Below are 17,038 nucleotides of genomic sequence, written 5' to 3' on the forward strand. Positions count from 1 at the left end.
ACCCAAAATGGAATGTTTCAGTCTGGAAATGAATGGCACAATTTTTTTTTAAGGCCACAAATGTATCTGGCCTTATGCCACCATATACAGGAAATAGTAATATTGCAAATATGTACCTTCCAGTTTAGGTGCTAAGGGTAAAATCTCCTTATCAAAGTCAGTGTAACATCAGTATGTATCAGGAGTAGTAAAATGGTCAGTTGCTAACTCTCCAGGGAAGCCCCAGATATCCCTGGTGGGTTCCTAGTGACACCAGAGGGAAGTTAAGAGGCTGCCCCGCTTGACCAAAGCCCAAGAAAGGGACAGTGGTGGCAGCAATACCCTGAGGCAGTGGAGTGGTCGGGTGTCAGGTCAGAATTACGGGCAGAGCGGGACCCAGCAACTGACACAGGCCCCGTCTGCCACACTTCTTAAACTGTGGTGCCTCAAACTGAACACAATACTCTTAAGTGAAGTCTAACCAGAGCGATTTAATTGCTTTGCATGACCTGGATACTAAACTTGTCGGTACAACCCAAAATTACATTTGCCTTTTTAAGCATCACACTACGGACTCATGTTCAGTGTATGTTCCACTAAGACCCTTTTTGCACATATTACTGCCAAGACAAGTCTCCCCCATCCTATAAAGATGCATTGGGTTTTCCCTACCTAAGTGTAGAACTTTACATTTATCCCCATTGAAATTCATTTTTGTTTTAGCTCAGTTTTCCAGCCTGTCAAAATCATCCCGTATCCTGACTCTACATTCTACCATATTTGTTACACCTCCCAATTTAGTATCATCTGCAAATTTAATAAATATTCCCTCATCCAAATTTATAAAGATGTTGAACAAACAGGTCCCAGGACAGATCCTTGAGGCACTCCACTTGCCACTCCTCTCCAAGAGGATGAGGAATGCACTCTTGGAGTGTGATCTGTCAACCAGTTTACAGATCTGCCTAAGAGTAATAAGATCCAAACCATATTTTACCAACTTCTCAACAGGAATGGAACCTTATCAAAAGCTTTACTGAAATCAAGATAAACTACAGCATCCCCCTAATCCAGCAACATAGTAACTGCCTCAAAAAAGAAGTGATCAGGGCGTGGTCCAGACCGGCAGCTTGGGGTGTGCAGGAGGCATCCCAAATCAGGCCAGCTCAAAATGGAGCTGCAGAAACCTGTCCCCTGCAAAGCGCCCATATCCCACATGGGACGCACGTTGGCGCAGTCAGATGACTGTTGTGCACCATCCACATAGCTTGGCTTGGGTTTCTTTCTCCCCCATTCATTTATTGATGATGCTGATGATGATATTGGATTTATATCCCGCCCTCCACTCCGAAGAGTCTCAGAGCGGCTCACAATCTCCTTTCCCTTCCTCCCCCACAACAGACACCCTGTGAGGTGGGTGGGGCTGGAGAGGGCTCTCACAGCAGCTGCCCTTTCAAGGACAGAGTCTCAGCAGCCTACAATCTCCTTTCCCTTCCTCCCCCACAACAGACACCCTGTGAGGTAGATGAAGATATTGGATTTATATCCCGCCCTCCACTCCAAAGAGTCTCAGAGCGGCTCACAATCTCCTTTCCCTTCCTCCCCCACAACAGACACCCTGTGAGGTGGGTGGGGCTGGAGAGGGCCCTCACAGCAGCTGCCCTTTCAAGGACAACCTCTGCCAGAGCTCTGGCTGACCCAAGGCCATTCCAGCAGGTGCAAGTGGAGGAGTGGGGAATCAAACCCGGTTCTCCCAGATAAGAGTCCATGCACTTAACCACTACACCAAATTGGTCATGCACATGTGTGTCTGTGTGCCTATATGTTGGAAGCAATGATTAAAAAAAAAAAGCTGGAAGCAGCTTGGGGTGAACCGCCAATGCGCCTCGCTTGCAGGCTCCGGCATTCAGACACCAAAAAAGTGCAGAAATCTGCAATCACTTCAGAAGTGGCAGCATTTTGAGCCATCAGAGACACCTGAGGATGGGGCGAGTACAGGAGCAGGACGGAGGCAGATGTGCTTGTTTGGACTTGATTTTTTTTATCTGTCTGGAAGCCGTTCCTGTATCAACTTAAAGTGCCAGTGTGGACCCAGTCAAGGTTAGTCTGACATAGGGTTGCCAAGTCCAACTTAAGAAATATCTGGGGACTTTGGGGGTGGAGCCAGGAGCAAGGGTGTGGCAAGCACAACTGAACTCCAGAGGGAGTTCTGGCCATCACATCTAAAGGGACCACACTCCTTTTAAATGCCTTCCCTCCATTTGGAATAATGAAGGATAGGGGCACCTTCTTTTGGGGCTCATAGAATTGGACCCTTTTTGAAATTTGGGGGGGGGGGTGCATTTTGAGGAGAGTCACCAGATGCTGTGCTGAAAATTTGGTGCCTCTACCTCAAAGAATAGCCTCCCCCCTGAGCCCCAGATACCCACAGATCATTCCACCCTATGAGAATTTGTGTGCATAGGTAATAATGGAGTGCCCAGCAGACATTTCTTCCCCCCCCCACCGCCCGCTTTCTGATGACCCTGAAGTGGGGGGAGGGCCTCCAAACCGAAGGATTGACAACCCTAATCTGGCATGATGATGCTGGACCCAGCCAAGGTTAGTCTGACATAGGGTGGCCAAGTCTGACTTAAGAAATATCTGGGGACCTTGGGGGTGGGGCCAGGAGCAAGGATGTGGCAAGCACAACTGAACCCATGCTGGCTCTTAGTAATCACAGCTACCCTTTCTAAATGTTCAAGGCCTTGACTGATTATTTGTTCTAAAACATTTCCCAGTATAGTTTCATTTGACAGGTTGGTAATTACCCAGAGCCTCCTTTTTCTCATTCTTGAAGATGGGGACAACATTTGCCCTTCTCGGTGTTTGGAAGCGGAAGGGTACAAGTGAGATGCCTTGGTGGTGTGAAACCGCCAAGCTGTCCCAAGCTGTTTCTGGCTTCCTCGGTCAGAAAAAAACCCTCAGATATGCTTTAAGTCAATATGCTTTGTCATTACTTACTATGGAAATGATATGGCACAAAACATCTCATAGTTTTGAATGTAAAGCTCTATATGCCAAATATTGTTGGTTTATGTTATTATGTCCAAGTGGCATTACATGTTATTGTGCGCCTGCATTCACATGGCAGTGGTTTAGCTGCTGCCACTGGCCGCTTATATATATTGTTTTCAAATGGAATGAAAAGTGTTTGTGCACCTGTTGTGTGCACATGCATAAACAAGCAATGTTCAAGGATCTCATGGGTGGCTTTTGTGCAGGATCATTTTGCCTAAAAGTGACACAATTTTTTCAATGGGGACTGGATGCCATACATCACAAAGTAGCTGGAGATGCATCAGTGAAGTCACAAGTCAAGTTCATGTTTGGACTTTAGCAACTAGAATTGGGGTAGAGTCACCCCAGGTCAGAAACCTGGGCTGTGGTTGGGACACAATGATATTTGGAATGGATGCTGAGCAGTCAGTGCTGAATGAAGGTTCCAAAGCTTACTTGGTGATGCTGAGCTAGCTGTTCTCTCTCTCTTAGCCTACCTTAAAGGGAGGGGAAGAAGAAGCACATGATCACATCTGCCCTCCAAGCTGCACCCGTTCTTACCCCTTCTCCAGATGCCTCCCATCAAGATTAAAAAGCTACCTGGATCATCCTGGTAGTTTCCCCCTGAATCACATTTAGGTTGTATAATCGACAGCTGTCTTAATGCCTAAGCATGACTCCTAAGCGGAAGAGCTGTGTGATTGTGCCAAGCCGTTTCCTTGAGGTTGGCTACCTTAGTCCTTGCAGCACCCTCTTGGTGACTTGATGCCACCTGACTGGAATGACTTAACTTTACCTTAACTTGACTGGAATGACTTAAGTTGACCTGAGGGGTGGGACCTCAGACAGGTATAATGCCATAAACTCCACCCCCACATCAGCCATTTCCTCCTGGGAACCAGTGTTGCCAATATCCAGGTGAGGGCTGGAGATCTCCAGTTGGCAGAAATCAGTTCCCCTTGAGGTGGGGGGGAGGAGTGAATGACTTTACTTGGGTGAATGGAAAGCCAGCAAGGGTGGGGGGCACTTACCCACTGTATCTTTCTAGAGCCTCTTGCATTTTTCACTACAACAGGCCTTACTACTGGTAAGAAATAAAATAGAAACAGCACTTATAAATACTGTATTTATAAACCACATTTTCTGTTGGGAAAAGTCAGGACAGATCATACGAAACCGTGAGCCAGAGCCAAAAAGCCTGGCAAGGCTTCCTAGGGAGGCTGAGATGGCACCATGGGGTCACCCTCAAGAAGGTCCAGCTGATGTCAGTGGAGGAGAGGTCTTCTCCTATAGACAGACAAAGAAATCAAGATACAATCCCAGGGCAAGGCCACCATCTGATGAGCTGCCCTGGAGCAGATGTACAGTATCGTATAGCCAAGAACATTAGCTGGAAGGTTGTGTGTTCAAATCTCACCTCAGTTTTCGGCTCCATGCTTAGCTTCATACAAAGTACCTTTTGCCGTGTTAAGCCCCCCCCTGTCTGCCATTTGGGGGAGAGCTCTGGCTTGTGGCTGTTATAGGACAGCTGCGTTAATGTACTAGAAGTGCTTTGTGATGCTGTTAGCATTTTTTATTAGCTGACTCCCTCTTTGAAGGCATGCAGTGTTAGAATCAGAAGGGGTTGACGTTCATCAGTCCTGACCAGGCGCAGACTCACTTGGTTTCACATCGCTTCCCTCAGACTGTCTCTTTGATATCAGGGGGCTGGCAGAACAGCCAGTGCCATTTGCACTGGGGAATTTACACTAGGGAAAATGGAAAGATCCATGTTTATCCCTTAGCTCTCCTCTTCTTAGCCAGGGTTGATTTCAAGGTTCTGACCTCATAACTGTGATGGCTTGTGAACACTTTGGGACGACTATACACATTTGCAGCAATTGATGAATTGAACAGCACTTGACTGTGTTGATGTGCATCATCAAGTTATTTCTTCCTTCCCTTTCTGGCTTGATGGTGATATCCTGTTTTGTCTTCCTGTCTCTGCAGCTCAATTCCCCCATGAACTCAGTGAGCAGCACAGAGGACATTAAACCCCCCTTGGGCCTCAATGGAGTCCTTAAAGTGCCAGTACACCCTTCATCAGCCATGGCCTCCTTCACTAAGCACATATGTGCGATCTGTGGGGACAGATCTTCAGGTAATGCCACATTTGCAGAGTGTCTTGTAGAAGGGGTGGGGTACCAGAACCAAATTAATTATCCAGCCACTATGTGACTGGACAGTTAATACCAGTTAATTTTTTAATTAATTACAAAATAAGCTTTGTCCTATCATAATATCTCACCCCGAGTCTGCCTCCTACCCGCTGTGAGTGACTATCTATCCCTAGAGGTGTCCAAGGGGCAGGGAATGGCCTCTAAGTGCAGTGCCTCCCCCTCTATTGCCACATGCTTGGGTCTAACAGCCTTAGGGCCGCTTTGGGACTTTATCCAAGCTGAGTCAAACAGTTACACAGGCTATTATAGATCTTGATCGGAAATAAATTGAGCTACACACTCCTGCCTCTGCCTCATAGTGGCATCTGGCCCCATATAACTGTTGGGGGGGTCAGTTCACTAGCTGTTCTCTGGGATGGGAGGCGATGTTCTGTCTTGGTATTTAAGTGTCCCCCCCCCCCCCCACACACACACAAATCAGTAGCAGAAGTTTCCTGGCTGAGTGGAAGTTGAGAGAGAGATGGCATTTTCAACCCCCACCTGCCTATTTCTATTTATTTGAAAGTCTTTGAGAGACTTCCACTGAGTCCTTTCTGGATATATACAGGGTAAGCAGGACAGATCTTTCATGTCCCTTCTGGAATGCAGCAGACATTTACTGGGAGAGAGAGGGTTTGGGGTCAGAATTCTGTGTCTTACTCAGCTGGAATTCTGACCCTCTCTGCCTGGCATGGCATGCCAGCTCCACTGGTAGTTGCTAATGGTGGGTTGGATCCAGACTAAACTGACAGTTTCCATGGATTTCCCCCTTTCTGCTTTTTCAGACAGCCCCCTCCCAAATCTGTCTTAAAATAACTCCACCAGCTGCCTGTTTACTTCTGGGATCCATTAAAGGTGCTGATTCTGACTCTGTAAGCCCCTCTCGACCTGAGAACCCTGCATGCCTCTTCTACTATGAGTTGAATTATTTGGACGTCTTTCTGGTGCCTCTTCCCATGGACATATATATCTGTACACCAACCCCAAGGACCTCATCAGGCATTGCTGCCCTCCCCTGGAACAGTTTGCCAGAAGAAGGGCAGTCGACTCCAGCCCACATGAAAGGCTTTTGCTTTTTAGAAGGACTTATGGAGGGCCGATATTGTTTACTTCTGCTGGGTTTGGAATACTGCTCTACTTTTATTTACTTTGGTTTCACTGTCTGTCTTAAACACTTTTGTAAGCTGCTCTGAACTTAATAAGATATAAACTTTGGAATGAATAAAATGGGCTAGTGTGCAAGACACATCACAGGACACAGGATTCCAGCTGGGCAAATATGCAGCTCTGTGGACTCTGTTGCAAAAGCTTCCCATCGGTGCCTCTTCTTTCTTCCTGACAGGTAAACATTATGGGGTGTACAGCTGTGAGGGCTGCAAAGGCTTCTTCAAGCGGACAGTGCGCAAAGACTTGACATACACCTGTCGTGATAATAAGGACTGCTTAATTGACAAGCGTCAGCGGAATCGGTGCCAGTATTGCCGGTACCAGAAATGCCTTGCAATGGGCATGAAGAGAGAAGGTAAGGCCTGCGATGTTGCTGTAGACCAGGCTGGGTGGGGGTACATTGCTGGATGCAACGTCTTCTGATGATGGGTGGGGAGGAGGTCTTGTTTTTGAATGCTCTCCTGAAAGACAAAAGCCCCTACTTCACACTCCTATCTTGCACACACAGGAAGCTTCTTATATGGAAGAGCCTTCAAAGTTTGGCCACCACATGGATTAGCAACTGAACAGCCTTAGCTGTGCTGAAGTCTGTTTGTTTCTGTGTTTCTTCATACATGTTCCTTACAACTGAAGGAGTACAGTCTAGAATTGTTTATTTATTTATTTACATTAGACTTTTATCCCACCTTCTCCGCAAGCCCCTTCTTTCTGTGTAATGTGCAACAGTTGATTAGAGGTGTAATAATATTGCCAATAATAACAATAATAAAATTCTTCACTGCAGAAACCAAATTCTGCAACCTTCCTAAAACATGTGGATATGTCTTGCATAATCCCTCCCCATTTTTGCTGTTTGCATAAATTGTTCTGCTGGTCAGAGTAGACCAAAGGAGGTCCCTGAAACTAGTCCATGATTTCTCCTGTCATTGTCCATGCATTTTCAAGCATTGCTGTGTAATCCTATGTGGGAGGGGTGTGATGTCTTTTTTAAAGAAAGGATACAAAAAGCAGTGTGTCTCAGGGAGCTAAATCTTGCAGCCGATATAATCTCTTGTGCTGTTCATCCTCTGCCACAAGGAACTGCACCATCTCCACAGCCCTGGGGTCTATTCTCTTGGCAGGTTTGCCCCAGCAGGTTCCAAGAGGGGCCATGATGTGGATTCAAAGGAAGGTTGAAGGCAGATGAGGCCATTGTACAGTCAAGGATCCAACAGTGCAGGGATTCTTGTTACCCACAATATTCACTTTGTAAGGCACTGTGGGGAGGTAGCTGTGATTTTCAGTGATACTAAATAGTTTCCCTACTTCCTGCCCTAACGGGTCATGTGACATCTTTCTATTCCATTGTCACCTGCATGTGACACGCCAGAATTTCTGAATGTGGCAAAATATCATTTTAATCCTTTCAAAAGGAAGTGTGCTTAACAAACCAGGATGTGATTTGAACCTGCATGGAAGACTACCAACTCTCCATGAGTATTTGTAGAGGGTCTGGCCTGGGACACAAGAGCAGGGGGCATGCAGTCTACTGGAAAGTGTGTTACTTTGGCAAGTGCTGAAAATTCCACCTTGCACAGTCTACATTTGCTTCCTTCTTGTTGTTGATCATTTTAATTTAGTCCTCCTCGGCGCTTTTTTGTAGCAGGAGCTCCTTTGCATATCAGGCCACACACCCCTGATGTAGCCAGTCCTCCTGGAGCTTACAGATCTCTTAGTACAGGGCCTACTGTAAGTTGCAGGAGGATTGGCTACATCAGGGGTGTGTGGCCTGATATGCAAAGGAGCTCCTGCTACCAAAAAAAAAGCCCTGGTTCTCCTCACAGAGTCCATGTTGAGTCTCACTGATTCTCTTAACAAAATAAGGGGGTTGATTTCTGGATCATTTGTTATCAGACATGCTGAAGATTGTTGACTGGATCTCACGGTTTTGGGGAGAGAACTGTAAGGGATGGAACTCTGCTTTCAGCAGTGAGGGAAAACTTCGAACCATTTCCCGAACAAAACTATCCCTCTGAAGCAGATAGTCCTAAAAGGCTGGTCACTTTTCATTATTCCATGGGATGGGGAAGACTCGTAGCCATTTCAGAAGCGGGAAGGGGGGTGCTCTGATGGGGGGGGAAGGTCCCAGGAAGTTCACACCCCCTCCTCTAAGCACTGTTTCTCTGTTCCTAATCAGAGCTCTCCTGGCCCTTGGTGGTTTCTTTTGTAGTAAAAAACCCCAACCAGCACAAGGGTTTGGTGCCAAGTGCTCTGCCTCTGTCTTTGGTGGGCTCCTTGATGGCTGGTGCCAGGAATACCGCAGTTGGATGATTGTTAGCAGTGAGAATCCATTGGTGTTAATGCTGACCGTACAAAGTATTATGGAGAGATAAAAAGCGGGTGTGCTGAGAGTGGCAGAGAGAGGTCACCCGTGGAGAGTTTGTGGGGAGCCTGAGTGGCAGAGCCCCAGAGTGAGGGATACATTTGTTACATTTGATTTCCAGACCACCGAGATCAATACCCCTGGAGAACATGGCTGTTCTGGAGGGTGGACTTCATAGCATGATACCCTGCTGAGGTCCCCTCCCTCCCTCCCTCCCCAGGCTCCTCTCTTAAAAGCTCCAGCTATTTCCTACCCAGAGGTGGCAACCGTACCTGAAGTGGACCTAGGAGGACCCAGGGCCACATTTTTCTATGATTCTAACCCTACCTGAAGTGGACTCAGGGCCTTTTTTCTGCCATCAAGCTCAGTGGGGTGGCTTCAGGCCAGGTTTCTTTCTCTGTCAGCCTGCTGCTGTACACCACAAGTAGGGTTGCCAAGTCCAACTCAAGAAATATCTTGGGACTTTGGGGGTGGAGCCAGGAACACAATTAAACTCTGAAGGGAGTTCTGGCCATCACATTTAAAGGGACCACACTCCTTTTAAATGCCTTCCCTCCATTTGGAATAAAGAAAGACAAGGGCACCTTCTTTTGGGGCTCATAGAATTGGACCTCCCAGTACAGTCTTTTTGAAACTTGGGAGGTATTTTGAAGAGAGTCACCAGTTGCTATGCTGAAAATTTGGTGCATCTACCTCAAAAACACCAGATACCTACAGATCAATTTTCCATTATACCCTATGAAAACTGGTCTCCATAGAGAATAATGGAGTGCCCAGCAGAGTGCCCCACTTTCTGATGACCCTGAAACGGGGGGAGGGCCTCCAAACTGGGGGATCCCTGCTCCCATCTGGGGATTGGCAGCCCTATTCACAAATGCTTTACAAATATGATCTCATTTGGCCCCAGATCGCAGCTCAGGAAACTTCCAGGCCTGTTCTTTGCCTTCTTGGAGTCACTCTGCCTGCCAAAGCTGTCTTTGTGGAAGAGCATGGAGGATTCATCTGCAGCCTTAGCGAGAACTAAGCAAATCTGACATGCTTCATTTCCAGGGTTATCTGAGGCCTTGCATGTGCCGTCTCTGGAAATGTCAGCACCGTCTCTTCTCTAGGGAAGCTCTGAAGGCAACTGATTAAAGGGCATTTGGAAGGAAGCATAGAGGGGCCAGGAAAAGAGCCAACTCCAGGATCTAGCAGGAAAATCAAATGGACAGAAGAGTTCTGCTGGATCATGTTGTGGGACTGGTGGATCCGGATTCTGCTGGCCGGATGCTCCTGGCTTGTTTATATGCAGAACAGGAATATAGCAGCCATCTCCCATTCCCCCGCCCCCCACACACACTACCCAGTTTTTAGGGATACACTTAATATTTTCATGGAGCTTCCAGTTATCTGTTGTTTAACTGTTGATAGTTCTATCCACCATGATTTTTATCTTCTTCTCACAAGCCATGTTCTGTGGAGAAGTGCTCTCTTTTTCAGTCTTGAAGCTGCTGCCAAAGAGAGCGAGAGAAAACTCCCCCACACCCTTTCTATGTACCACATAGGCTTCAATTTGGGTGGCTGAGCGGAGAGACATGCAAATAGACAGGCAGAGTGATTTGGGAACCCCCCTGCAAAACTCAAGGGTGGGGCTCCAGAATCACCAGGGGGGTGGTCTCCTGCACTACAGACAATGGCCTATGGGCTACCACTGTGGCTGCAGAGCCTCTGGCATTGTGGCTGTACGGCTGTGGCCCCCTGTCCCCTGCCTGAGTGTCAGGCATCATGGTAGGTTGGTTGAGCCATGACCCCCCAAGGCAGGACATAGAAAGTGCCAGCCTGCCCGTCCAGCCAGTTACATGTGGCTTGTCTGGGCCTGGCAACTGATATCTCTTTGTACAGAGCAGATCAGCTGGTAGCTATATTTTCAAGCCTGACTGGATTTAAACGCAGTGTGCCTCACCTGACCCATATCCCAAGTGGATTTTGTGTGATCAGTTCAAGGCTGCATTTGGCTTGCATTTTGCACCACAGAGCTGTGCATCAGCGCTGTGCAGCCAGACAAAGCAAATACTCTTCTGAAATATGTTACTTGCCCCATTTATGCAAAATGTGCACGTTTGAATCCTAATTGGATTTTGCTGCTGCAGGCCTGGGGTTGCCGTAGTCAAGATTCCCAACTCCGGGTGAGGTGTTGCTGTACATTATATAGATTGGTTTCTGATTATGCAAAACGAGCAGCTTATTTGTTGTGTTACCTGCCAGTTGCTTTTGCACCTCTTCTAGTTTACTGCTGGGCAAAAAGAAAAGGTTGGGAAGTGTTATGTACTGGACCTTATGTTTGGCGGGAAGCTTTCACACGCTCCCGGGCAGCAGTGGGAACGCTAGAGACGCTTTGATACATCTCTAGATCTGGACATTAAGCTGTAACCAATGAGCAGTCTTGGCACGAAACTTGACTGCTGTGATTTGGTATGGGAATCTGGGGAGTGGTTCTTTTGCATGCATATAAACAGGCCTCCTAGTTTCACACAGAACTGTGAAGAGTTCCCCAAGGTTTTTGACAGAGCTAACTTGATCCAACTGTACAGCCCATAAGGCTGAAGGCTCAGCACGTCCTGTTCACACTCAAGCCCAAAACAGAGGCTGAACTAGACCACCTCGTAGCCCAGGGGGTACTGCAGCCCGTCCCACATGCCCTCTGGGGACTCCGATAGTGATACCAATCAAACCCATCTGCATGGACTACAATTGCACAATCAATAAGGCAGTACAGGACCACGCATACCCGGTTCTGGTGGTCAGCCACGTATTGGCTTCCCTGGCTGGTGCTAAAATCTTTGGGAAGCTGGACTTATCATAGGCACAAACGATAGTTACCCACTTGGGGGGGGGGGGCTTTAGAGTGAAATGGTTGCAATTCGGAGTGAGCGTGGCACCAGGGATTTTCCAGAATCTTATGGACTCTGTTCTTAACGGAATCCCAGGAGTCCAGCCATTTTTCAACAATGTTCTGATCGCTGCCCCACTGAAGAAGAGTTCAGCTGCTGCCTCCGCTCTGTGTTACAGTGTTTCAAGACGGCCCGCTTAAAGTAAATAAAGAAAAGTATTTCCTGGGCATTCCATGAGTGGAGTTCCTGGGATATGCAGTCATTGCTGCTGGCATCCATCCAACTCCCAAGAAGATCTGTGCCATAGTACAGGCCCCTGCACCCACTTCCAAGACAGAATTACAGACTTTTTTAGGACTATTGAACTTTTATCATTCCTTCCTGCCACACAAGGCCACCTTTGCTGAGCTGCTCTACCATCTGCTGGGCAAGAAGGCTCTGTGGGTCTGGGATAAGAAACAGGCGGTCGTGTTTCAGGCCATCAAGGACCTTCTTGTTTCCAGTGAAGTCCTGCATCATTTCAATGACTTCTTGCCCGTGGTCCTTACTTGCAATGCTTCTCCCTACAGCATTGGGGCTGTCTTAGGGCATCGGCCAGGAGGTGCTAGTGATCTATTACTCTCGCACCTTGTCGTCAGCAGAGTGGAACTACTTTTAGATCTTGTATGGATGGGCCTTCACCATTGCAACTGTCCACAAGCCTCTACTTGGATTGCTCGCCCTGGATAGGCAAACCCCATGGGTCCTGTCACCATGGGTCCTTCGCTGGAATATCTTCCTGGGTGCCTACCAGTACAACCTTGTCTATCGCCCCAGGAAGTCTATGGGCCACGCCGATGCACTCAGCCATCTTCTGCAGTGCTCTATTGATGCAGACCTGGTGCACCAGATCATGCGATTGGAGAAGCTGCCTGATCTGCCCCTGTACGCTTCAGATGTTGCCAGATACTTGGTCTGGGACTGCATCCTCTCCTGTGTTCTGGACTGGGTGGGCAGGGGATGGCCCATCACCTGGGTGGGCCCAGAATTTACAGTTTTCGCTTCCCGCAAGGATGAACTGTCGTCCCACAAAGGTTGCCTACTCTGGGGAAGCCGCGTAGTGATTCCACCACCACTGCAAAAACAGGTCTTAGAGGGCCTACATGAGACACACCCAGGGACTGTGCTCATGAAGGCCTTCACCAGGAGTTATGTGAGGTGGCCCAGGCTGGACAAGGAGATCAAGACATGGGCGAAGCAGTGCCAGCCCTTCCAGGATTCTGTGCACAGGTGGGAGTCTACATGCACACTGTGGGTGAGGCTACACTTGGACTTTGTGGACCAGATATTTTTCATATTGGTGAACTCCTACACCAAGTGGTTGGAGGTGATACCCGTTGCCTCCACATCAGCACGGGCAGCCATCTCAGACAGGTTTTCAGAACTCATGGTCTGCTTGACACAGTCATGACCAACAACAGAGCTGCCTTCACCTCCGGGGAGTTCCAGGAGTTCTTGGGACGCTATTTAATTAGGCACATTTGGTCCACTCCTTTCCACCCCGCCACCAATGGGCAAACAGAGAGAATGGTGCACACACCAAGGAGTCCCTCTAAAGACTCCGTGGGGACTGGGACCACAGGCTGGATGCCTTTCTGTTCAGCCATCATGTAACCCTGAGCACGGCCTCCAGCCGCAGTCCAGCAGAACTCCTCATGGAGCAGTGCCTCACAACACATTTGGACCAGCTGCACTCCGCCCCCCCCCCCCCCCCCCAGTGAGCCAAGAAGCGCCAAGAGAGTTCTTTCCAGGCAACCCCATGTATGCCCGGAATGTCACCAGCGGCCCAGAATGGGTTCAGGCCAGGGTGATCTGAGCTACTGGCCCCTGTTCCTATGAAGTGTTGACTGAGGAGGGCCAACTGCTCCACTGGCACATCGACCAGCTGTGCCACAGAATGCTTCCTGAGGAGACAGAGAACCCGGGGACAACTGAAGAAGACAGTGACAGGGAAGAGACAGCGTTGCCCCAGACTGGGGGCAAGCCAGTACCACTCAGCCTGGCACCCGAGACCCACAGAGAAAGACCCTCTGCCTCCAGCCCAGGAAATTCCTGATGGTGTTCCTGTTTCCCCGCCACAGCGCACAGAAAAAACTCACAAGAAAAGAAGCCCACATGGAAAAATCACAGCACATGTGTATGACATATTTTAATCCTAAAATAACAACATAGAATATAGGTAATACCTGTTCGTTCTCATAAATGGAGGTGAATGGTTATCCACAATTATAAATATCTATGGTGCTTTAAACCGTATTTTTCTATGTGGATAGAAAGGGATGAGACAAGGTGCGAATTCCTCCATTCTCCAAAGCAGTCCAGAAATATAAACTTTAGGAAAGGGAGGACTAGCAAGGCCAAAAGGGACTGCTGCAGGTATTGGGAACAGCCCCTTTGCAAAGACCATGTTGGCCGAGGCCCTACCATTTCAGAGCATTTGGGGAGTGCCTCAGAATGTCTGCAGAACCAACAGAGAACATAAGAACATAAGAGAAGCCATGTTGGATCAGGCCAATGGCCCATCCAGTCCAACACTCTGTGTCACACAGTGGCCAAAAAAAAAGGAGGCTCACAAGTGGGACTAGAAGCCCTTCCACTTTGCCCCCCCCCCAAGCACCAAGAATACAGAGCATCACTGCTCCAGACAGTTCCAATAATATACTGTGGCTAATAGCCACTGATGGACCTCTGCTCCATATTTTTATCCAATCCCCTCCTGAAGCTGGCTATGCTTGTAGCCACCACCACCTCCTGTGGCAGTGAATTCCACGTTACCCTTTGGGTGAAGAAGTACTTCCTTTTATCTGTTCTAACCCGACTGCTCAGCAATTTCATTGAATGCCCACAAGTTCTTGTATTGTGAGAAAGGGAGAAAAGTACTTCTTTCTCTACTTTCTCCATCCCATGCATAATCTTGTAAACCTCTATCATGTCACCCTGCAGTCAACGTTTCTTTGAGCTAAAGAACCCCAAGCGTTTTAACCTTTCTTCATAGGGAAAGTGTTCCAAACCTTTAACCATTCTAGTTGCCCTTTTCTGGACTTTTTCCAATGCTATAATATCCTTTTTGAGGTGCGGTGACCAGAATTGTACACAGTATTCCAAATGAGACCACACCATCGATTTATACAGGGGCACTATGATACTGGCTGATATGTTTTCAATTCCCTTCCTAATAATTCCCATCATGGCATTGGCCTTTTTTATTGCAATCGCACACTTTCTTGACATTTTCAGTGAGTTATCTACCATGACCCCAAGATCTCTCTTTTGGTCAGTCTCTGCCAGTTCACACCCCATCAACTTGTATTTGTAGCTGGGATTCTTGGCCCCAATGTGCATTACTTTGCACTTGGCCACATTGAACTGCATCTGCCACGTTGATGCCCACTCACCCAGCCTCAACAGATCCCTTTGGAGTTCCTCACAATCCTCTCTGGTTCTCACCACCCTGAACAATTTAGTGTCATCCGCAAACTTGGCCACTTCACTGCTCACTCCCAACTCCAAATCATTAATGAACAAGTTAAAGAGCATGGGACCCAGTACTGAGCCCTGCAGCACCCCACTGCTTACCGTCCTCCACTGCGAAGATATGGGAGGGTTCTGCTGTGGGTTGCTGATTGCAGAGCTGATCTGGATCTCTGCTCATTGTGAGGAAGGCCAAGCAATACTGAAGGTATTCCTTGATACCTTCTGCCCTTATTCATCCTGTCTTGCAGCTTCTGAAGTTTCACCCAGCAACTGCCCATAGTCTCTTGGTAGTGAGGGAAAGAAAGAAAGAAAGAAAGAAAGAAAGAAAGAAAGAAAGAAAGAAAGAAAGAAAGAAAGAAAGAAAGAAAGAAAGAAAGAAAGAAAGAAAGAAAGAAAGAAAGAAAGAAAGAAAGAAAGAAAGAAAGAAAGAGAAAGAAAGAAAGAAAGAAAGATATAGTGGGTTTGATGCATGGAAGAGGCGAGGTGGTAGTGAGCATCAGCTCTTTATCAGATACAGTATTAGGTAGGCTGCACTTCAAGATTGGGGAACTGGGCCAGCGGGGCCGACTATATACAACTCAGGGTTCCCGCACAAGCATGTTATTGGGTCATTCAAACCAGCAGGGGGTTTGTGATTGGTACAGGCCAGCACGGATTTGGATCCTGCTGCCCATTGTTCCTGAGTCCCCAAGCTCCTTTCTTATGGCTCCAATGAGCCAGGCAGGAACACCCATTACAGTCTTCACTTTGGTCCGCATACACAACATCTCTCCCCCCCCCCCCCCTAGTTAGCAAACCTTAGCAGTCATAGACTCTTAAGTAGGCAGGCTTGCAGTGCTCCTGTGTTGAGTGCCTGAGCGCCGGAGTGGGCGGTGGAGCAATCACAGCTTCAGACGTGGCAAGTGGAGTGCGTGGCGATGCTGGGCTTTCGGCCGGTGGTTCAGAGGCCTCCGACTCGGATGGAAGAATGGGTGCCGGAGCCTCGGGTACCGCCGGTTCGGCAGCCATGGGGGGCAAAGCGGCAGGCAGGTCAGTCGGGCTGTCCTCATCGATCTCGCTCCCAGTGCCTCACGTGACCATAGCTGGTCTATATGACGCCTCATTGTGAGCCCGCCCTCTGTGGTGACCGACACTCTAGAAACCCAAGCTGGTAACCATGCTGCCCCCCCCCCCAAGTTTTTGACAAACACTAAGTCCCCCGTATCGAGTCCTTGGGGTGCTCAGACTGCCTCCGGCACCTCCTGCAAGTCTGGGGTTCTGTCAGGGTGCATCCGGACCAGGAGCTACCAGCCCGTTAGTAGCTCTGTGCAAGGGATTGTGTGCTGTGCCAGTAAGCATTTGGCAAGGCAGGCCTCCCAGTCCCCATGAATGATGCGACGGAGTGACTCATTTGTGGACTGCACCATTTGCTCAGCTTGGCCATTAGTGGCCGGGTGGAAAGGGGCTGACCTAATGTGCTTGATTAGGTTTCAGCTGCAAAAGTCCTGGAACTTGCCCTCTGTGAAAGCCATTACATTGTCGGAAATGATCATGTCGGGGCAAGCTGTATGTAGCGGAGACTTTACGGAGAGCACCAATAGCGGCCCAGGAGGAGGTGGATGCCACGGGGACTACCTCAAGCCATGTAGAGTGGGAGTCCATGATGAGGAAGAATACTTGCCCCTGGAAGGGCCCCGCAAAGTCCGGGTGCAGACAGTACCAGGGGTTGCGTGTGGACTCCCACTGTTGAGCTGGTGCTCGGGGTGGAGCCGGGCGTGTCTCCTGGCATGGCTGGCATCAGGCAACCCAAGACTCAATAGCCTCATTTATTCCTGGCCACCATACATAAGGCCAACGCCTTCATGCACATGATTCCTGCCTGGGTGGGTTTTGTGCAGCATGGTGAGGACACACCGCAGCACCATTGGAAC

At 48.5% G+C, this 17,038-nt stretch overlaps 1 protein-coding gene across 3 annotated transcripts in view; it reads left to right on the top strand.

The window, feature by feature from the left end:
• The window catches only part of RXRA (retinoid X receptor alpha), a 288,115-nt gene that overhangs the window by 222,299 nt on the left and 48,778 nt on the right, over positions 1 to 17,038 (top strand). For all 3 annotated transcript variants that reach the window (XM_060250971.1, XM_060250972.1, XM_060250973.1), the window contains exons 3-4: positions 5,008 to 5,158; positions 6,559 to 6,738. In XM_060250971.1, coding sequence (XP_060106954.1) covers positions 5,008 to 5,158; positions 6,559 to 6,738 — 331 coding nt within the window. The remainder of the gene's footprint in view (positions 1 to 5,007; positions 5,159 to 6,558; positions 6,739 to 17,038) is intronic.

This window comes from Heteronotia binoei, chromosome 12 (assembly GCF_032191835.1).
Source record: "Heteronotia binoei isolate CCM8104 ecotype False Entrance Well chromosome 12, APGP_CSIRO_Hbin_v1, whole genome shotgun sequence".
Classification (NCBI taxonomy): Eukaryota; Metazoa; Chordata; class Lepidosauria; order Squamata; family Gekkonidae; genus Heteronotia; species Heteronotia binoei.